This window comes from Pleurodeles waltl, chromosome 4_2 (assembly GCF_031143425.1).
Source record: "Pleurodeles waltl isolate 20211129_DDA chromosome 4_2, aPleWal1.hap1.20221129, whole genome shotgun sequence".
Classification (NCBI taxonomy): Eukaryota; Metazoa; Chordata; class Amphibia; order Caudata; family Salamandridae; genus Pleurodeles; species Pleurodeles waltl.
In genome coordinates this window covers 777,225,030-777,247,906 of record NC_090443.1, presented here as the reverse complement: position 1 = coordinate 777,247,906, position 22,877 = coordinate 777,225,030, and the positions used below count along the sequence as shown (strand labels likewise).

General features: G+C 44.1%; 2 protein-coding genes across 2 annotated transcripts in view; one reads left to right on the top strand and one right to left on the bottom strand.

Moving 5' to 3' along the window:
- Positions 1–16,919, bottom strand: part of LRRIQ3 (leucine rich repeats and IQ motif containing 3) — a 252,627-nt gene extending 235,708 nt beyond the window's left edge. The window contains exon 1 of the mRNA XM_069232440.1: positions 16,808–16,919. The gene's annotated coding sequence lies outside the window, so the exon portion shown is untranslated. The remainder of the gene's footprint in view (positions 1–16,807) is intronic.
- FPGT (fucose-1-phosphate guanylyltransferase) overlaps positions 15,594–22,877 on the top strand; it is a 62,481-nt gene continuing 55,197 nt past the window's right edge. Inside the window, exons 1-2 of the mRNA XM_069232441.1 lie at positions 15,594–15,628; positions 17,450–17,548. Of these exons, the coding sequence (XP_069088542.1) occupies positions 17,473–17,548 (76 nt within the window). The 5' untranslated portion in view covers positions 15,594–15,628; positions 17,450–17,472. The remainder of the gene's footprint in view (positions 15,629–17,449; positions 17,549–22,877) is intronic.

Below are 22,877 nucleotides of genomic sequence, written 5' to 3'. Positions count from 1 at the left end.
ACATACATTTAACATGCATGTCAATACATACATTTAACATGCATGCATTGCACAGCACTGTATCCTTCATATATTGTACCACTCATAGGCACATCTATATACATCTATGCACAGCACGACATCCTTCATGTATGGCACTACACATCTGCTGCATAGAACTACATACCAAACAATGTAGGTCAAGCGTGAGATAAGCACACAGCAGCTGAAACATTAACTGAGTGACCCTATAGGCCTTACTCCAGTGACAGAAGTTGAAAAGGAAAAGAATCAACTTCTATTAAAGCACGCTGCTGGCAAAGAAAAAAAGAAATTATTTTTTCTGTGTTAGACTCTCACTCACTCTAGTAGCGGCCTTCTTCATCATCGGGCCTCATCCTAGTTCCTAAAATCCAGGATGGGCTCGACCATATTCCAGGGAGTATTTTGAATATTTTTCTAGCTGGGGGTCTTAATACAGATAATAAAAATACTACAAAAAAAACAAGGTAACCCGTTATTTGCAGTTTTGTGGGTATGGTTTAAGGATTTGTTACACGGGGTAAGAATATATGGATCCGTGTACCCTATAAATCAACATATTTCAGCCCATAAACTAGAGGCCACTTGGGTCCATGGCTTTCATCAGAACACACACCACGTTGCCCTGGTGATTGTTTTCAGTCACTCATACCATGCAACACACTCATGCATGCAAGGTGGGGTTATTAGGCTCCCAAAGTATGCTGCATTGGTGTCTTGATTCCCACTATGGAATCCTTTATAGCCACATGGGAGGAGGGGGAGAGGAAAATGTAAACACTTTGGATCGTTAAAGAACAGAATACAGACATCAGATGTGCATTTCAGAGTCAGGCGCTTGCAGAATACTTAATATATTTCCACATCAAACATCTTAAAATAACACCTAAATATCCTTAAGCCAATGGTGAAACTGAATGCTTCAGAAGTCAATAAATAACTAAGCCCATTTGAATTGCTCATGCCTCTAGATAAAATTATGATGGGACATTTATGTGTTTCTGAATTAATATCTACATATGTCGAATCAGATGCGCCTGAGTCCAATAGTAGGTGAAGTGCTTCCACACCACCTATTATGGACTTTTCCCATCTGGATGACGGCACAGTCATGGTCTGCAGGAAGAGAAGGATGGAGTGATACAGCACCTACCGACGTGCCTAATGCAACTCAATTTCTGAGGCGCAGTGTGTAATAGTGAGGATCGTCACCTTGCTAGCAAATTTCGTCTTCCTTTCGAACTTTCCCCATGGAGAATGGTGAGAATCAGAGGCACAATAGTGTCAGTAAAGAAAGGAGGAGAAACAGTGATACGAAACATCTTGTTTTTCAAAAGGTTTGATCACGAGTTGCAAGATCTAACGTGACAATATAAATATATCAATGAGTCTGGACTGATAGTAAGTCAGAAACCGAAATATACATTAGGAGTACCTTTGTCACCTTCCAGCTGGTGGAGAATTAACAAGGTTTTTTTTAAAGACTTTATTATTGTTTTTCACCACAAACAGTAGCAATACAATGAACCATTGGGAAAAAATTACAGCCATCAGAAAAACAAGTGAAATGTAGTATTGAAAATGTTTTACAGATCGTGGACCATTACGTTAGGTATAACATGTAACTGTATCCCAACTTTCCCCTCCTTGTGCCGTAGATGGCATAATCCCCATTGTAATGATTACTCATTCCTCATCCTCATAAGATTCATTCCCTGTCCCTCCCTCACCACCTTCAAACGTGGTCAGTACTGCCTCCCATATCTGCAGATCTTCTTGCTACCTTGTCATCTTACCTACATTTGTGAAGGCGGAATTCCTTAGACACCACCCACTCACGTCTCTTACCCAGCCATCCACATTAGCACCTATCTGCCCATTCCTTAAGATTTCGACCCTCTATTTTGTTAATAGTAATAGTAGTAAAAAGAGTTTAAATTCCATCTTCCTGCCTTTATGCTTCTTGATGTCACCCAACAGGCAAACAATCGGGTCTTCTTCTATAAGTGTACCCCAGACCAGCACTAGGGGCTGTACCACAGTGTCCCAGAATACGCTGACTGGTGGGCAGTTCCATGAAGGTGCAAAAATGATGCCTCTTGTGCTGGGCATCAATGGCATCCATTCATCCTAGTGGGGTCTATCCTATGTAACAATACAGGGGTAATATATGTAGGGTGGAATTATTTGAAAAGCGCTAACCTAAATCGTGCATTACAGGACACTGTCCTGACCAGGGAGCATACCCGGCTCCCCTGTGCATCCTCAAGTGGTACCCCAGTTCCTCCTCCCACGCAACCCTAGCCAGGAAGGGGGTCCAGTGTTTATCGGGAAGCATTGCTTTCTAGAGATGTGAAACAAGCTGCCAAGCTCCCCCCGAACTCCAACAGTGCCCGGAACAGCAGCGAAGGTGGGGCAGTCAGATACGTGGGTCACAGCTTTCGGACTATGGTAGGTATACTGGTGTGTGCATTAGGAACTGGCCATTCCCCATATCGAAAGCCTCTCGGACTGCCTCAAAAAAAGATGAGATCTTCGCTAGGGTAGAGGTTACCGAGGGTCTCTCAGCCACCTTCTTGCCATGTTGTGACATCCATTGACTCTGCAAGATTACGGAAAGCTAAACTCTTGGGCAAAATGAGCCCTCCTTAGTACCACATCATGGTACACTTCCATAATAATGCTGTATGTTCAATGAGGTACTAGACTGAAGTCTGGTCCCACCCGCCGGAGTGCAACAATTGTTGCAAAGTAGTGCCATGTGTCTCATCTGCAAGCAGGGTCTTCTACCCAATTCTCCCCCTCCAAATGCAAGTGGGCTACATGCAGGAGCTGGAAGGCCAAATAATACAATTCCATGTTCGGGACTGCAAGCCTACCCTCTGTTATGGACAGGTATAAGAATTAACCCTGCTTCTGTCTCCTGCTCATATAAAAGTAGTGAGTAGGGAATTCAAATGTCTAAAGATCGATCGAGGAAGGGTGTCAAACGAATGCTGCAAAGTGTACAGGCATTGTGGCAAGGAAACCATCATTGCCACAGCTACTCATCCAATCAGAGACAGCGGCAAGGTGTTCCAGAATTCTACCGAGGTGCTCAGGCCCTCCGCAATTCTGTCTATGTTATATCACTTCTGCTGCTGTTCCGTGCATGCCACCATGATCTCCAAGTACCATCAGCCCCAAGGAGAATAGCTGAGATTTGTGCTGGTTGATCCGTAGACCAGTATGTTCCCCAAAGCTGTCCAGGTACCATAAAAGCAAAAGGTAAGGACTCTTTTGGAGCAGTAAGATAGAAGAGAATGTCGTTAGCATAAAGGGACACCAAATGGGTGACATCCCCCACTCAAGAACCCCACTCTGACATTTCCTGCCAAATTTGGATTGCCAGTGGTGCTACTGCAATTGCACAATGTAGGGGCCAGAGCGGGCAGCCGTGTCACATGCCCCTAACAACCACCCATGAGCCTGAGCACAGACATCCAACCTTAACCCTGGCTGTTGGTACAGTGTACAACAGACGTACACATGACTCAAACTGTGGCCCCAATCCATTTGCTTCCACTACACACATTAGATAGTGCCTATCCATTGTATCAAAGGCCTTGACAATGTCAAGAGAGACCACCGCCATTTCCTCTCACCTGTCCTTGACCTTGTGCATGACATCCATCAGTCATCTCAGATTCATAATTGGATTTCACAACAGTATAAACCTGCACTGCTCCGGGTGTATCAGACGGGAGCTCACCAGCCGCAGCCAGAGACCAAGGACATTACAGAGAATATTTGTGCCGTGTTGATCATTGTGAGCGGGCGAGAGGCAGATGGATTAGATTCTGCTGCTCCGGGCTTTAGAACCATACTAATGCAGCCGTTTCACATGGACGGGGGCAAAAACACCCTGTTCCCTGGCCTCTAGGTATATCTCAAGCAGTGTTCGGGCAACCTCTGGAGTGATGGCCTTATAAAACTCAGCCGTAAAGCCGTCACTCCCAGGCATTTCCCCCCCTCCAGGAGGCATGCAAGCTCCAACCTACCCTTTTCTAGCATGAGATTGACATCCATCACCTGTGCCGCAACCTCCCCCACCCATGGGAGCAGCAAGCTTGCAAGGAAGTCGGTAATGTGCTTCGGATCTGGGTTGTGCGAACAAGTGTATACCTGTTCTAGATGTTCCTTGAGAGTATGTATTATGTTGTGCAGTGGGCGTCTCCCCCTGGGGGGGGGTCCTAACGTGTAACATAGGAGACCGTGGAATCTCTTGACGAAGGATCCATGTCAGGAGCCGCGAAGAGCTGTCCCCCTCCCAATATAGCAGTTGGTAATAGGACTTCAGAGTATAATGCTCAGGCTGGTCCCTCAATGATGCCACCTGACACTTCAGTGTGGCTTCCCGCAGCGCCCTCACACATCATATGGGGAAGTCTCTGCACCTCAGCCAACTCCTCCGCTCCCAAGAAGCTCTGAGTGCAGTGCTCAGCACACCCCACAAGAGAGACGCACACATCTTCCCCTCAACACAGCCTTCATTGTGCTGCTCTCAGTATTAGCCCAGTTGATCTCAAAATAATCCTTCAGGGAGCCCGTCAAGACCTCTCTGCCCAGAATGTCTACAGCATCTTCAAAGACAACCGTCATGTGTATGGGGACTGGGGACCACCCCACAATCAAACAGGCAAGTTACAGAGCATGGTCAGATAGTTAGTGGGACAGGTGGGACACATTGTGTATCTTGGGGGCCAAGTGTAGTCAATAAGAGACTGTCAGAGAGTAACAAGTGTATTATGCTTCTTTGAGTGGAATTCCCTCCAAACATCACATAGCCCTAATATTGTCATAACTTCCCTCAGCTTGGATGTCATCCTCAGCTTAATGTTCTGCCAAGGAGGGTGGCCATCAGCAACGCCAGGCCCAGAACTGACCAGCATCGGCTGCAGGGGACACAACATCCCTAACTGTGATATAAAAGGGCTAATTATCTACATTCGGCCCATATGAGTTTACAAAAACCACGTCCACCCCATCCAGTATGCCCTGCAGCAGCGGTAGTGCCCCTCCACACCCATCGTCATAAATGTCAATGCAAACGGGACACCCGAGGCAAACCACACCATCACCCCATGGGAGAACATGAGTAGTTGGCGTAGTATACCTGACCCCTCCATTTCTTTGCCAGTTTTCTTTAGCTACCAAACCCATGCTGTTTGAGGAGGGATAGCACCCTATATCGCTTTTGAAAAGAGCCCAGTACCTGCACATTCCAAGAAAGGAGTCTAGACTTGCTCAGGATAAACATTTAGGTCAGTCATTAATTAGCCAGTCTGCATGCCCTCCTGCATGTGAAGATGGCAATAATCCCAAACAACCAAACACCCAGAAACTCTGACATAACTTCCCACCTCCCCCACCCAGGACAAGTAACATTAACTACACACCACGTACATGGCCACAATAACCGATGTGCCAGGACATGCAGCATCACCATCCAACTTTACTCCCTTTGACTATCCTCCCCAATCCTCCCAACAATAGAAGTCCCCCCGAAACATCAATGTAAGCAATACAGTAGTGATCTTTTTTAACATCCAATGATTAACTCTGCCAGTACACTGTATCTAAAGGCACTCTTCCCTCCACTATTCCCATAAATCTCAGCACCCCTTCCTGTGTTGTTCTAACGTCAGGAGGCTGCCAAGAATCTTCACACATCCCTCATCAGCAATCTCTTGTACCACGCTATGCATTCAAACGCCAGCTCCACAACAGAGGGCAGTCCGAACAATCCCAGTAAAACAGGTTGCAACCTGTTCAGTGCCACTCTTAACAAATTCAGATTTTCTATCACAATGGTAATTCATTCCTTTTAATCCAGTGTCACTGGTGTCATGGTCTACAGAGGTGACAGCCTAGTTCTCAGGCTCCAGGTTCTGGCATGACATACCCAGTATCTGCCAGGGAGTAGGACTTCTCTTCATCCCCCAAGGACACCTCCTCGCGGGTCTCCAATGCCTTCTGCTAGTCTGTGACTGTTGCAGTCATTGTGCCATCTTTGCATTCCCCACATGGGTCGAACCGCCTGTATCAGATTGTATCTTTCTCCCATGGTAGTGTCGTCGGGTGCTGCACCTCTTACCACTGGCATGGAAGGCCTACACTTCAGCCTGGGGATGTCCCCGTGGGGCGCCTGTCATGTCCAAACAAGACCAAACATCCTCCTGCCGCTCAAAGAAATGGGATTTTCCTGTGTCAGTAACTCATAGTTTAGTTGGATAAAGAAGCGTGTAGCGGGGACCCATAATCAGGAGGTGCTTTTTCACTTCCAGGAAAGTCTTGCAGCATTCCTGCACTTCGCGAGTGTAATCAGGATATACTGCGATGTTACAGGCTTCAAACTGCGGAGATGATGCCTCCCTGGCTGCCTGAACTATCACATCCATATCCTCTTTTTTTGGGACTTTTGGTTTAGTATACCATGTTGTTAAATTTAGAATAGAAGGCATTAAAGCCATAGCAGAGCACTTCCTGGGCCCCACCAAAGCATATGCTTTGAGTCTGTGTCATCTGTCCAGGGAAGCCCCAACTCTTAAGAGTCATACCCTTAGCCCAGACCCCTCACAGTTCGATGAATTGATGAACTTCATTTATTATATCACTTGCTTGAAGCGGACATCAGTGCATCAAAGTAATAAGCATTGGCAAAGTCAATAGATCTGGCACTGGCCTCCAGCCTTTTGGCTTTGTCAAAAGGCTGGAGGCCAATGCGCCGCTGGATTCAAGCTATCCTGGCTGGGGGGTGATACCTCAAAACCAGTCCCTGGATGCTTGTTTCCGGTCCATGAAAGAACTGGCTTGGCAGTTTGGGCCGGCCTGTTCCCATGGGGAGCAGGGTCAAGGCTGATTTACATATGGCTGGGTCCAAACTGGGGTGACGTGCTGAGCAAAATAACAATGGAGTATACCTAGATCTGTGACTGGGGGTGAGTGTTTAAAAAATGTCAACACTGTACATCATTTTGTTTTGTGATGTTGCTATGTGTGCCCTATGTGGCTAGGGTATGACCAGATATGGGTCCCTTTCTCGCTGTGCTACTGGATTCAAGCTATCCTGGCTGATGAGGGGTAATATCCCGAGACCCGTTCCTGGATGCTTGTTTCTAGTCCAGGAAGGACCTAGCTCAGCAGTTTTTAGCTAGACTGCTCCCATGGGTAGCAGGGTCAAGACTAAATTGTGTAAGACTGGGTACAAACTGGGGTGACGTAGAGAGCAAAATAATGATGGATTAAACCTAGATCTGTGACTTGGGGTAAGCGTTTGAAAGGTTTCACCACCCAGTTCATAATTTTATTTTGTGATGTTGCCGATGGGGAGCAATCGTTCCAGACGACTCATTTCAGCATAAGTGGTCTATCTTGGAACAGAAGATATCATCCAACTGGAGGGAGCAACCAGCAATCTTCTGAGCTCTCCTGAGATTTAAGAGTTCAATGCTTCAGAGGGATATTTTAGGAAGCACAGACAACACAGTCTTAGTGTCCATAGTATATAATAACCACCAAGTCTTTGAATGCGGTAGTGACATACATGGTTCTTTAAGCAGAGACCACCAGCTTAGTCTATCAGCGGACCACATCAGAGGGAAGGAATATGTCCAGGTGGATCATGTGAGCAGACCCCTTTCTTCTTAACTGAACCTCACTATTTCTCAGAGGATCTTCAAACTGATTTGCTAGAGATTCGGTATTCCATTCCTAGATTTCTTGCTATTCAAGGACAATGCAGTCATCCCAAACTACTGCTCAAGGTGTCTGTAGAGGGAAGGCTGGGGTTTAGACACTCTCATGCTAAAAAGGGCACCAGAGTCTTGTGTATGCTTTTGCGCCTTTTTCCTCTGACACCCAGAACTTAAACATCCAGCAGGATAAAGCTGATGTAATTTTGATGATTCCAGGTCAGTAGAGGCGGTCATGGTTTCCAACCCTAATTCCTCAAGCAATTTGCCCTCCATAGTTACTTCCTTAGGAATCTCGTCCCATCAAGCCAATACTCCTTTGTCCTTGAAGTCTTGTTCTGTTGGTTAGGAGTAGTGGGTGAAGGAAAAATGTGAATGACACAATAACACGCCAATGGATGAAGAACCCTGGCTGAAAGCCTGGATAAATAGTTGTGTTATACACATAATTTTAGAAAAATCCAACTCAGCTTTCTTTGTCCTACTCTATTTCAATTAGTTTCTGTTATTTGCCAGGTTTCTTTCAAATCAGATCCATCATGAAACAATTTAACCATCCAAAACAAGCATAATTCAGTAGCTGCAACTCCACCTCTCGTGAGCTCAAATGGACTTTTACCAGTGGCCACTTGTGGTGTCGTACGATAAGACCAAACCAGGTCTTTAATGGCCTGATCCACTTACACATTGCTTCTACATGCAGCTTGGACACAATCCACCAATACCCGATTAAACCGCTCCACCATTCCTTTGCTTTGAGGATGGTACAATCGAGTTCTAATATGTTTGATGCCACATTTGTTTAGAAATTGTACCATTTCTATCGAAACAAACTGAACACCATTATCAGTCAAAATTTGTTCCAGAAAACTCTCACGAATAAAAATAAATGTAAGCAATTGATAACACTTTGGTTGGTAGGAAACCTCACAAATTCTACCTTAACCCATCTTGAAAGGAGATCAATGATCACTATAAAGTACCTCATGTCGGGTGGCAACACATGATGAGGACCCAAGAAGTCTAAACCTAGCTTCTGCCAAGCCCTAGCCGGTGATGGCACAAATTAATATATGCCCAGCTAAGGTGGTCATATGCAAGTTTGGACAGATCAACATTTTGGCCTGTGCCAGACATTTTAGAAAGAGTTTAAGTGACAGAAAAAGTGAGAAAAAGTTTTTAGAGCTTTTAGAAAGACAGAAAAAAAAACTTTTTAAACTTTTTAAGAACTTTTTGAAAGTTTAGAAGTACTTTTCAGCACTTTAGAAAAGAGTGAAAAGAGGAAATGCAAAACGTTTTAGTTATGTGTACACACACTGAACGTGTTTTGTATATTTTTCTCTTATGAAAAGTACAATGACAAGAGTGGTAAGTAGTCTCAAAGCACTTATCCCACCACTGCACAACCAATGTAGGAGGCTGGACTGGCTTGTAGTGAGTACCTAGGGGTACTTGCACCTTGCACCAGGCCCAGTTATCCCTTATTAGTGTATAGGGTGTCTAGCAGCATAGGCTGATAGATAATGGTAGCTTAGCAGAGCAGCTTAGGCTGAACTAGGAGACGAGTGAAGCTCCTACAGTACCACTTAGTGTCATATGCACAATATCATAAGAAAACACAATACACAGATATACTAAAAATAAAGGTAATTTATTTTTATGACAATATGCCAAAAGTATCTCAGTGAGTGCCCTCAGTATGAGGATAGCAAATATACACAAGATATATGTACACAATACCAAAATATGCAGTAATAGTATTAGAAAACAGTGCAAACAATGTATAGTTACAATAGGATGCAATGGAGACACATAGGGATAGGGGCAACACAAACCATATACTCCAAAAGTGGAATGCGAACCACGAATGGACCCCGAACCTATGCGACCTTGTAGAGGGTCACTGGGACTATTAGAAAATAGTAAGGGTTAGAAAAATAGCCCACCCCAAGACCCTGAAAAGTGAGTGCCAAGTGCACTAAAGTTCCCCAAAGGACATAGAAGTCGTGAGAGGGGAATTCTGCAGGAAAGACACAAACCAACAATGCAACAACGATGGATTTCCAGTCGAGGGTACCTGTGGAACAAGGGGACCAAGTCCAAAAGTCACAAGCAAGTCGGAGATGGGCAGATGCCCAGGAAATGCCAGCTGTGGGTACAAAGATGCTGCTACTGGACAGTAGAAGCGTAGGTTTCTGCAAGAACGACAAGGGCTAGAGACTTCCCCTTTGGAGGACGGATCCCTCACGCCGTGGAGAGTCGTGCAGAAGTGTTTTCCCGCCGAAAGACCGCCAACAAGCCTTGCTTGCTGCAAATCGTGCGGTAAGGGTTTGTGGATGCTGCTGTGGCCCAGGAGGGACCAGGATGTCGCAAATTGCGTCAGGGGACAGAGGGGACATCGAGCAAGACAAGGAGCCCTCTCAGCAGCAGGCAGCACCCGGAGAAGTGCCAGAAACAGGCACTACGAGGATGCGTGAAACGGTGCTCACCCGAAGTCGCACAAAGGAGTCCCACGTCACCGGAGAACAACTTAGGAGGTCGTGCAATGAAGGTTAGAGTGCCGTGGACCCAGGCTGGACTGTGCACAAAGGATTTCCGCCGGAAGTGCATGGAGGCCGGAGTAGATTAAAAAGTCGCGGTTTCCAACAATGCAGTCTGGCGTGGGGAGGCAAGGACTTACCTCCACCAAACTTGGACTGAAGAGTCACTGGACTGTGGGAGTCACTTGGACAGAGTTGCTGGATTCAAGGGACCTCGTTCGTCGTGCTGAGAGGAGACCCAAGGTACCGGTGATGCAGTTCTTTGGTGCCTGCGGTTGCAGGGGGACGATTCCGTCGACCCACGGGAGATTTCTTCGGAGCTTCTAGTGCAGAGAGGAGGCAGACTACCCCCACAGCATGCACCACCAGGAAAACAGTCAAGAAGGCGGCAGGATCAGCGTTACAGAGTTGCAGTAGTCGTCTTTGCTACTATGTTGCAGTTTTGCAGGCTTCCAGCGCGGTCAGCAGTCGATTCCTTGGCAGAAGGTGAAGAGAGAGATGCAGAGGAACTCGGATGAGCTCTTGCATTCGTTATCTAAGGAATCCCAAGAGACAGAGACCCTAAATAGCCAGAAAAGAGGGTTTGGCTACCTAGGAGAGAGGATAGGCTAGCAACACCTGAAGGAGCCTATCAGCAGGAGTCTCTGATGTCACCTGATGGCACTGGCCACTCAGAGCAGTCCAGTGTGCCAGCAGCACCTCTGTTTCCAAGATGGCAGAGGTCTGGAGCACACTGGAGGAGCTCTGGGTACCTCCCAGGGGAGGTACAGGTCAGGGGAGTGGTCACTCCCCTTTCCTTTGTCCAGTTTCGCGCCAGAGCAGGGCTAAGGGGTCCCTGAACCGGTGTAGACTGGCTTATGCAGAAATGGGCACCAAATGTGCCCATGAAAGCATTTCCAGAGGCTGGGGGAGGCTACTCCTCCCCTGCCTTCACACCATTTTCCAAAGGGAGAGGGTGTAACACCCTCTCTCAGAGGAAGTCCTTTGTTCTGCCATCCTGGGCCAGGCCTGGCTGGACCCCAGGAGGGCAGATGCCTGTCTGAGGGGTTGGCAGCAGCAGCTGCAGTGAAACCCCAGGAAAGGCAGTTTGGCAGTACCAGGGTCTGTGCTACAGACCACTGGGATCATGGGATTGTGCCAAATATGCCAGGATGGTATAGAGGGGGCAATTCCATGATCATAGACATATTACATGGCCATATTCGGAGTTACCATTGTGAAACTACATATAGGTAGTGACCTATATGTAGTGCACGCGTGTAATGGTGTCCCCGCACTCACAAAGTCCGGGGAATTGGCCCTGAACAATGTGGGGGCACCTTGGCTAGTGCCAGGGTGCCCACACACTAAGTAACTTAGCACCCAACCTTTACCAGGTAAAGGTTAGACATATAGGTGACTTATAAGTTACTTAAGTGCAGTGTAAAATGGCTGTGAAATAACGTGGACGTTATTTCACTCAGGCTGCAGTGGCAGGCCTGTGTAAGAATTGTCAGAGCTCCCTATGGGTGGCAAAAGAAATGCTGCAGCTCATAGGGATCTCCTGGAACCCCAATACCCTGGGTACCTCAGTACCATATACTAGGGAATTATAAGGGTGTTCCAGTAAGCCAATGTAAATTGGTAAAATTGGTCACTAGCCTGTTAGTGACAATTTGTAAAGAGAGAGCATAACCACTGAGGTTCTGGTTAGCAGAGCCTCAGTGAGACAGTTAGGCATCACACAGGGAACACATACCTATAGGTCACAAACTTATGAGTAATGGGGTCCTGACTAGCAGGGTCCCAGTGACACATAACAAACATACTGAAAACATAGGGTTTTCACTATGAGCACTGGGCCCTGGCAAGCAGGATCCCAGTGAGACAGTGAAAACACCCTGACATACACTCACAAACAGGCCCAAAGTGGGGGTAACAAGGCTAGAAAGAGGCTACTTTCTCACACACTTCCTGTAACCAAAACCTTGTCACTCATGAGCATCTTGTACAACTTCTGACATAATCTTCTATTTCTTTGTCCTTTCTAGGCCACCAAAAATCAGATCTCAGCTTCCTCTTTGTGATAGTTGACCAGAATGAGCTCTAACAATTAAATCTTTTCTCATGCACTCAGGAGGAAAAAGCTTATCACCTCTCAGAAATTTGTCTCCTTCAATAGATAATTCATCAGACACTTTCCAAAAGGGCTGAAGCTCAGGTAAAAGATTTCTTTCTTTGGGCCACACAGATTTCACTAAACGCATCACTTCAACTAACAAATTATCTTTCCTTACTGACTCAATCCAACCTTCCTCACCTAAAGTTTTATCACACTCAGTAATATAAGCCACAAAACATTCTTTAATCTCTGTTTCCCACTCCTGTTCATCATCCTCTTTAAAGGGTAAACGAGAGAGGAAGTCAGCCCTACAGTTCTTCCCACCAGGTATATACTCAACAGAAAAATTTAATTCTAAAAGTGTAGCAGATAACCTGGCAATGCGAGCTGTAGAACGTTTAATTTTCCTCCCTGATAGTATGCCTACCAAAGGTCGATGATCCATTTTGAAAATGAAATGTCTGCCCCATAGATATGGTTTGAACTTCTCAACACTCCATACACAGGCCAAAAGTTATTTTTCAATTACAGAATAATTACGCTCCACCAAACGTAGAGTTCTTGAGGCAAACCCAATAGTACTCTCATAACCATTACTTGAAATTTGTGCTAGAACTGCACCCAAACCATATTCACAAGCATCCACAGTAACAATAGTTTTCATGCTTTCTGAAAAAGGTAGCAAAACTGGTGCATTTATGATATCTTGTTTGACCTTTTCAAACGCTCTGTTACATTCATCTGACCAAACAAAAACAGTGTTTTTATTAAGCAGAGATCTGAAACACTCAACAGTTTTGGCAAAATCTTTCAGAAATTTTGCTAAAACTCACATAACCCCAGAAATTACAATGATTGTTCTGTGGTTTTTGGAGCAGGCGCCTCTAAAATGCTTCTTACCAGGCCCGGTCTTGGTTTAATGCCTTAATCTGATAAAATGTGACCCAAACACTCAATTTCTCTAGACTTGGATATACACTTCTCTTCCCTTAAAGTAACTCCTCTATCTTCCAATGTGCCTAAAACATCCTCCAAGATTTTGTCATGTGCCAATTCAGTGTCAGAGAAAACTAAAATATCGTCCTGAAATACTACAACATTAGGATTATTTGCTGAACATGTCAAACATAAGCCTCTAAAAGACTGCTACAGCCGAGGCTAAACCAAAGGACAACCTAATGTACCATCAGGTGTAACAAAAGCCGTCAGGTGCCTGGAATTGACATCCAGGTCTACTTGATGATATGCCGATTTTAAGTCCAGTTTTGTAAACCAGCTAGATGAACTAACCTTCGAGATTAGATCTTCAATTCTTGGTAAAGGAAAATTATCCACCCAAATTTCCTTATTCAAACTTCTTAAGTCCACACACATTCTCAAGTCTCCTGAACTTTTTTTTAGCTAAAACAATGGGAGACAACCAGAGTTGCCTCTACTTTCTCTATTACACCTTGCTCCACATGTCTTTTAATACATTGGACAAATCTGTCCTTATACTGAAAGGTACATTCCTTAATTTATGTTTAACTGGCACTGCACCCTGTTTAAGTTTAATTGTATGTGTGAAATTAGTTATCTTTCCCAGCTTTCCTTGAAATATATTTTTTTTTATTTCTGTTACCAAGTACTTACACCATCTGCAACAGAATTTACACAACGTAAGCTGTTTTTTTCAATGGACACTGGTTTCTCTCGTCCTGGTTTGATAACTAACTTAAATTCAGCTTGGTGAATCAAACCTAAAACGTTGTTCCCATTTTTTGCCACATAAACTTTTCCTTTAATAGTCTCATTAAGGATAGACAACGACACCCAAAAGTAACCAATTAAATCAATTCTGCTCCCTTCAAAAGCAACTGTAGAAACACCAGAATTGAAAAGTGGTTTTGCCCCCAAAAATTCATCAGATTTTTCTTTTGACACAATAGTAATATGAGCTCCCGTGTCGATTAGCAGTTTAACTGTAACCCCTTCTATTGACACATCGATATCAGGATCTACAACCAATTTGTTATCTAATGACATAGCATCTTTGACCACCAAAACAAACTCACTCTCATCTTGCTGTGCATTCTCTTTATCCTCCTTAAGCACACATCGAATATTATTCTTCCGTCCACTTCTACAAACTCGTGAGAAATGACCTATTTTGTTGCAATTCCTACACTGTTGACCAAGTGCAGGACAGTTCTTAAAAGAATAAACATGAGATGAAGCACCACGTCTATAACAAATGATTTTCTGACCATAATTAAACGTAGAAGTGTTTCTAGATGTCAAAGAACTATCTTGTTTTTTCTCCATAGATGAATGCTTCCTATTGTCACTACTCTGCACATTTGTTACCGCACCAGAGATTGTTGTATTTGCTAAAGAAGATTCTAGCTGTTTAGCATCTTCTAGAGAACACTCAATGCTTTTTGCTATATCAATAGCCTTATCTAGAGAAGGGTCTTTACATGTAAGTAATCTTTCCTGAACTTTTTCAAAATAGCATCTTGCTACTAATTGATCCCTAATCAATTGAGAAGTGAAATTCTCAAACTCACACTTTGCAGCTAACACCTTCAGTGCTGTGATAAATGTATCTAGCCTTTCGTTAGGATTTTGCGATCTAGTAAAGAATTTATACCTATGTACTACAATGTTCTTAGTTTTAAGAAAATGTTTGTCCAACTGTGCAACCGCCGTGTCAAATTCATCCAATTCTTCTTCTTCCCCCATTTCATACGCTGGTAAGTGATCAAATACATTTTGTCCTTCAACTCCTAAATAATAATACATCAAACTTTTTTTTCTTTCAGGTCTGAATTTGTGACCATCAATAGCCCCTAAATAGGCTTTAAAAGAGCGCAACCATAATTTCCACTCCAAAGGAGGGTCCCCAGGATCTTGAAAAAAAGGAGCAGGTGGTAAAGCATTCTGCATTGTCGAATTGTTAAAGACTTGGAAAAGTCCACAAAGTCCAGAAATACTAAAAATAACTTCTTCCAAAAGCAAGACAAAAAAAAAAAAAAACTTTCTTTCCTCTTTTTTTTTTTTTTTTTATAAACTGAGAGAACAAGCAAAAGAAAAGAAAAAAAAATAATGTATTTTCTCCTCTTCTTCCACCCAAGGTAAGATGGCCGACCTGCAGGAAACAAAACCTTAAGTCCGTCTTCTGTTTTGACAACACCACTTTAAAAAAAGAGAAGACATAAGGTAACACAGGAGTCCGGAGTCCTGCTGATGTGGTAAGTCTTCTCCGTTTCTTCTTTTTTAAAAAAAAATTGAGCGTTAGTAAGAAAAACGATTAAATACACTGAATGTTCAGGTGTAATTATCCTGGTACATGAGTAGAAGTTCAGTATCAAAGCCAGTCAAGCATAACACGCATGTTCCAAGCGCGTGTACTGGCAACAGTGAGCTGAGCTGCTGACGTTTCTAGTTCAAGCAAAAATACAGCTTGACACGTGCTGCAGAAACGTTACTGCACGCGCGCTAGGTGCCGAACACGCACCTGAAAAAATATGGTAACCGCTGCCCAAAATGAAAACTGTGCCCCCAAACAACTTGAAAGACTCATAGCGGTTACAAATACTTGCAGCAGCCGCTCTGAATTTAGGAAATACAAAACACGTCTCTCTTCCGATATCCAACGCAGCTTCTTTTCCGAAGTTCCTCTCCCTCGTCGCCACTTTGAAATGAGCACAAGTCGGGTCCTTAGGTAATTGAGGATTTTATTGAGAAAAGATTAAAAGCGCGTTGAAACCTAAGTTTCCTTAAAAGTAAACGGGCACAGAGAAGAGACATCGCTTCTGCCAATCGATACCTCGGAATCCTGTGACATCAGTCAAGACAATGTCACACGATTCCAAGTGACATAAACAGATTCCAATACACCACGCCATAACAGATACCCATGCATGCAACTGGGAATCTTGAGAATTCTGAAAAAGTCATACGCACTAGTGGTTCTATGCCTGTTAAAAACAAGGTGCATGGTTCTCAGAAAATGAAAAAGTCGAGAAAAGTCCCCATTTCACACATTGCAAAAATCAATATACATAATAAAACGTTACAAAGACAAGCATGCTACGACTTTTTGAGAAATTTGTTTTGGATAGTTAGAAACCCTTTTTGCGAACAACAACTGGATTAGGATGAGTACGATGTGCAATATCGTAAAAAGTACCCTATCCTTGCCGTGAACTGCTGCGACAATCTCGTGAGATGGAAAGAAGTATATCTTGGGTAACGAGGTTACAAGAACCTGACACCATGACTGAAAATACTTACACGAAACTTGTGAGAACATTTGGGTTTAAGTTATCTAGCATCGTAGAACTAGAAATCGACTGTTGCGTAAAAACACACACAAAAATATTTTGATACCCATTTGTTCAGTGAAACGCAGATATCAGTAACCTCACCTGCCTTTTCCACATTGGCTCGGCCGACGTCTACTACCATTGTGTACACTTGTAGGTGTTTCCATTGGTTGCTGTGGAAACCCAGCAAGCCACCACATGATGTCACATGAAACTGAAATAAGGTTAGTCCTCAGAATAGACAGATGACTTTATAGTATGTCGGGCACAGTTAGTGATTTTGGCACATTTATACTGTTTGTTTTACAGTAGGGAAGTAACTCTATTTGGTAATGTAAAGAGTCCCTTAAATTTCGTAGCGACGTGATCTAAGAAGTACAACGTAGTTGCACCTGCCTGGATTTTAAGCAAACTCTGAGCTAGGGTAGTAGATTGAAAAAATTATAATATACATTTTAAAATAGTGAATGTACTAAAATATTGTGGATTGGTACTACATGGCTGAAAAATATATATGTTTATACTTGTTTGTGTTATAGTTTAGGCTTTCAGGAATTGTGTATAAAATAACAACAATTAGTTTAAAACCAACAAACTTTGGTTTATCATTCACAGCAGTTATACGTACATACTTTTTTCCATAGAACATGTTTCATTCTAAGATGGCGACCTTGTTTACAAAGAAATTAGCAGCACCCGTAACATGACATAGGTGCCACGTCCTTCTTCTTTGTCTACCGCTAGGGAGTTCTTGGACAGCTGAAACAATGGCTTCAACTTCTGATGAAATTATGCTCCAAAAAGACACACGGAGGAAGTTAAAGCAGTTTGATAAAATAAGAGGTACAGAAAGAGTTAACATATTTATGTCACGATGAGAGGTGGTTTTGCTAGCTTACTCGTTGACGCCAAAATGGTTTTCCGAATGGTTCCGGGTGCATTCATTCCCAAGAAGTTCAGTTTGTTGGTAGGTGCAGCGTCATGGAATGCACCTGCTCCGAGAGATTGAACATTAAGCTACGTTCCTAAAGCAACTTTTGTTGGCGAGGCGCTGATAGATGTCTGCCTCTCTTTTTAAAGTGTTATCTATTGACATGAAGTTAGACCAGGTTGGGGTTACAGAGCAGCTGTACCCTGGTTATCCACACAATTGGTGTATTGTATATTAGGCATCAAACAGAGATACACTTTTCATCCATTTTATGCTGCTTGTAACCACTTTGGTGGCCTTTATTTACGTGCTGCTATGAAAATAATAACATTGCCCTGTATTTTACTCTGTCACTGGTAAATACCGGATATTATGTACTAATTGTCAAGTGTGGATGCACATATCAAACTTTCCTATTTTTAGTAAGCGCTGTTTAAGTAGAAATTACAATTAACGAAACTGCTAGTAAAATATCAAAGGTTACGTACTATTAAGATCGCTGCTGATCAGATACAGGAACTTCACTATTTACCTTCCGCTGGGTAAAAACTAGAGATTGTGTTATTACCTCCTCACCCATTCCTTACTTTATGCACTATGTGAGGCGAGGCCTCGCCACTACCACACCTATCAAACATACGCTAACATAAGAGCAATAGCCCGCCCCCTTTACTACTAAAAGGAAACAAGGAAAAAAAGTACTTGCTGTTCTGTCTTTTGTGCGATTGTCTGCACAAAGGAAGGCATGTGTTATCTTTCAGATTGCGAGGATGCTCTTGCCTTAATTTTTATTTCCTTGTTGAGGTGTGACTTGTCCCATGAGGACTGAAAAGCCGGAATGGAGCTTAGCCGAGCATCCGGTGCACTTCTTTCCCACCCCCATTTAGAATTTTGAAGACTAAAACTACTAAATGAAAGACATCCGAGGACGAGATGTAAAAAGGTGTCCCTTTAGTGAATTAGATTGCCAAAAAAGGACCAATGTTTGCAAATTGTGACACTTTTGAACTTGTAAAGACACACTGCATTAGTGTTATGCAAGGTATGGGAGCCTGTATGCATTTGTTTTACTATCAGGGAAAAATCAACAGTAAAAGCTGACCCACCAGATCGTAAAATACCCAGAAAACCAACCCACACACTGACCTGTCAGACCAGCCCATTGGGCACTGCCTGATTGCCCTATAGGCCAGTCTACCCTGTCTCTGTCCCACATGTGTCTGCAATCTCACTAAGCTGCAGTGCATGTGTCTTACTACACACCTGTACCTGGAAGTTAGTATCCTCTTTGTTTTGCTAATTGACGTAACTTCTGTTATTGAGGTACAGACACACTCCTTTTATGCTGTTTAAGTGAGGAGAAGGCAGTGGTATTAGCATTAAAATAGTCTTTTGTCTTCCTTTTCCTCTGTACCTTTTTGAAGAAAGACATTTTGAGACTTTATGTGTATATTTTGTGTCAAATTGAATTAACATGTGATACTTATTCAAAATATTGCCTTAACCCCTTCGCTGCCAGGCCTTTTCCCCCTCCTGTGCCAGGCCTTTTTTTGCCTATTTGGGGCAGTTCGCGCTTAGGCCCTCATAACTTTTTGTCCACATAAGCTAACCAAGCCAAATTTGCGTCCTTTTTTTCCAACATCATAGGGATTCTAGAGGTACCCAGACTTTGTGGGTTCCCTTGAAGGAGGCCAAGAAATTGGCCAAAATACAGTGAAAATTTCGTTTTTTTTCAAAAAAATTGGAAAAAGTGGCTGCAGAAGAAGGCTTGTGGTTTTTCCCCTGAAAATGGCATCAACAAAGGGTTTGTGGTGCTAAACTCAGCAGCTTCCCAGCTTTCAGGAACAGGCAGACTTGAATCAGAAAACCCAATTTTTCAACACAATTTTGGCATTTTACTGGGACATACCCCATTTTTGCAATTTTTTGTGCTTTCAGCCTCCTTCCAGTCAGTGACAGAAATGGGCATGAAACCAGTGCTGGATCCCAGAAACCTAAACATTTCTGAAAAGTAGACAAAATTCTGAATTCAGCAAGGGGTCATTTGTGTAGATCCTACAAGGGTTTCCTACAGAAAATAACAACTGAAAAAGAAAAATATTGAAATTGAGGTGAAAAAAACATAAATGTTTCTCTACGTTTTACTCTGTAACTTTTCCCTGCAATGTCAGATTATCGAAAGCAATATACCGTTACGTCTGCTGGACTCCTCTGGTTGCGGGGATATATAGGGCTTGTACGTTCATCAAGAACCCAAGGAACCCGGAGCCCATAAATGAGCTGCACCCTGACGTGCGTTTTCATTCTATACCCGGTATACAGCAATTCATTTGCTGAAATATAAAGAGTAAAAAATAGCTATCAAGAAAACCTTTGTATTTCCAAAAAGGGCACAAGATAAGGTGTTGAGGAGCAGTGGTTATTTGCACATATCTGAATTCCGGGGTGACCAAACTAGCATGTGAATTACAGGGCATTTCTCAAATAGATGTCTTTTTTACACACTCTCCTATATTTGGAAGGAAAAAATGTAGAGAAAGACAAGGGGCAATAACACTTGTTTTGCTAATCTATGTTCCCCCAAGACTCCCGATAAAAATGATACCTCACTTGTGTGGGTAGGCCTAGCGCCCGCGACAGGAAACGCCCCAAAACGCAACATGGACACATCCAATTTTTTTGAAAGAAAACAGAGGTGTTTTTTGCGAAGTGCCTACCTGCAGATTTTGGCCTCTAGCTCAGCCGGCACCTAGGGAAACCTACCAAACCTGTGCATGTCTGAAAACTAGAGACCTAGGGGAATCCGAGATGGGGTGACTTGCGGGGCTCGGACCAGGTTCTGTTACCCAGAATCCTTTGCAAACCTCAAAATTTGGCTAAAAAAACACATGTTCCTCACATTTCTGTGGCAGAAAGTTCTGGAATCTGAGAGGAGCCACAAATTTCCTTCCACCTAGCGTTCCCCCAAGTCTCCCGATAAAAATGATACCTTACTTGCGTGGGTAGGCCTAGCGCCTGCGACAGGAAACACCCCAAAGCGCAACGTGGACACGTCCAAAAATTTGGAAGAAAACAGAGGTGTTTTTTGCGAAGTGCCTACCTGTAGATTTTGGCCTCTAGCTCAGCCGGCACCTAGGGAAACCTACCAAACCTGTGCATTTCTGAAAACTAGAGACCTAGGGGAATCCAAGATGGGGTGACTTGCGGGGCTCGGACCAGGTTCTGTTACCCAGAATCCTTTGCAAACCTCAAAATTTGGCTAAAAAAACACATGTTCCTCACATTTCTATGGCAGAAAGTTCTGGAATCTGAGAGGAGCCACAAATTTCCTTCCACCCAGCGTTCCCCCAAGTCTCCCGATAAAAATGATACCTCACTTGCGTGGGTAGGCCTAGCGCCGGCGACAGGAAACACCCCAAAGCGCAACGCGGACACATCCAAAATTTTGGAAGAAAACAGAGGTGTTTTTTGCGAAGTGCCTACCTGTAGATTTTGGCCTCTAGCTCAGCCGGCACCTAGGGAAACCTACCAAACCTGTGCATTTCTGAAAACTAGAGACCTAGGGGAATCCAAGGAGGGGTGACTTGCGGGGCTCGGACCAGGTTCTGTTACCCAGAATCCTTTGCAAACCTCAAAATGTGGCTAAAAAAACACATGTTCCTCACATTTCTGTGGCAGAAAGTTCTGGAATCTGAGAGGAGCCACAAATTTCCTTCCACCCAGCGTTCCCCCAAGTCTCCCGATAAAAATGATACCTCACTTCTGTGGGTGGGCCTAGCGCCCGCGACAGGAAACACCCCAAAGCGCAACGTGGACACATCCCATTTTTTGAAAGAAAACAGTGCCTACCTGTGGATTTTGGCCTGTAGCTCAGCCGGCACCTAGGGAAACCTACCAAACCTGTGCATTTCGGAAAACTAGAGACCTAGGGGAATCCAAGGAGGGGTGACTTGCGGGGCTCGGACCAGGTTCTGTTACCCAGAATCCTTTGCAAACCTCAAAATGTGGCTAAAAAAACACATGTTCCTCGCATTTCTGTGGCAGAAAGTTCTGAAATCTGAGAGGAGCCACAAATTTCCTTCCACCCAGCGTTCCCCCAAGTCTCCCGATAAAAATGATACCTCACTTGTGTGGGTGGGCCAGGTGCCTGCAACAGAATAAGGCCCAAAACCTGAAGGGATAGAAGGGATAGCACAGCATGTTTATAAGGGCATATTCTTTTATACATCTTTAGACGGACTCTGCTTTGGGGACCCACATAAGTGAGGTGTCATTTTACTTGGGAGACTGAGGGGAAAACTGGGGAGTAGGAATTTTGTGCTGGAGCGGTGATCCTACTAAGAAAAATCAGGAAAATATGCTTTTTTATGCAAATTTTGAGGTTTACAGAGGAGTCTGGGTAAGAAATTGTTGGGAGAGCCACGCAAGCCACACCTCCCTGGACTCCTTGGGGTGCCTAGTTTTAAAAAGTTCCTGGGTTTTGTAGGTTTCCCTACATGAAGGCCGCACCCAGGACCAAAAACATAGGTGGGCCCTCCCCCCCCAAACACAGGTATTTTTGGAATATATCACTTTGATGTGTGCACATACGTCCGTGATTTTGCCAAACACTAAAATTGTGAAAAGAAACACACTTAGGTTATGTGAAGAAGACCCCTCACCCACCAACCAAGTTGGTGGCATGCTTCATCATCGGGGTCCCACCCGAGGCACCTAGCGTGTCACAGGTGTGCTGCGACGCCTGATTACAGCGGAGCAGGTTTTGTCATTTTTTACAACACATACTGGTTGGATTTGGCACAAGGGTGAGTGATGGTTCAGTGGATCAAATTTTATTAACAAGAGATTTCACAAAAATGAAATGCACTGCTAATAACTGAAAGGCAAAAAAGTGAACCAATGACTCACAGCTCGTGAGCTGTAAAGCCGCGACAAGGCACCAACCGCTTTACAGTCCATTCACACACCTTTCATACATGACACGCACAAGACCATTCACACCGCCAGCCACGGGCCCAGCACATTACAACACTCACATCGACAGACCGCGCCACTCAAGGGCCCATCACTTACATACGCCCACATGCCTGATACAAGAATCACACCAGCTGATGGGAGTGTGGACTGCCGTTTGGCTGGCACCGCCAGCCAAGAGCTACCCCACGCACACCGCCAGCCAAGCGCCACCCCACGCACACCGCCAGCCAAGCGCCACCCCACGCACACCGCCAGCCAAGCGCC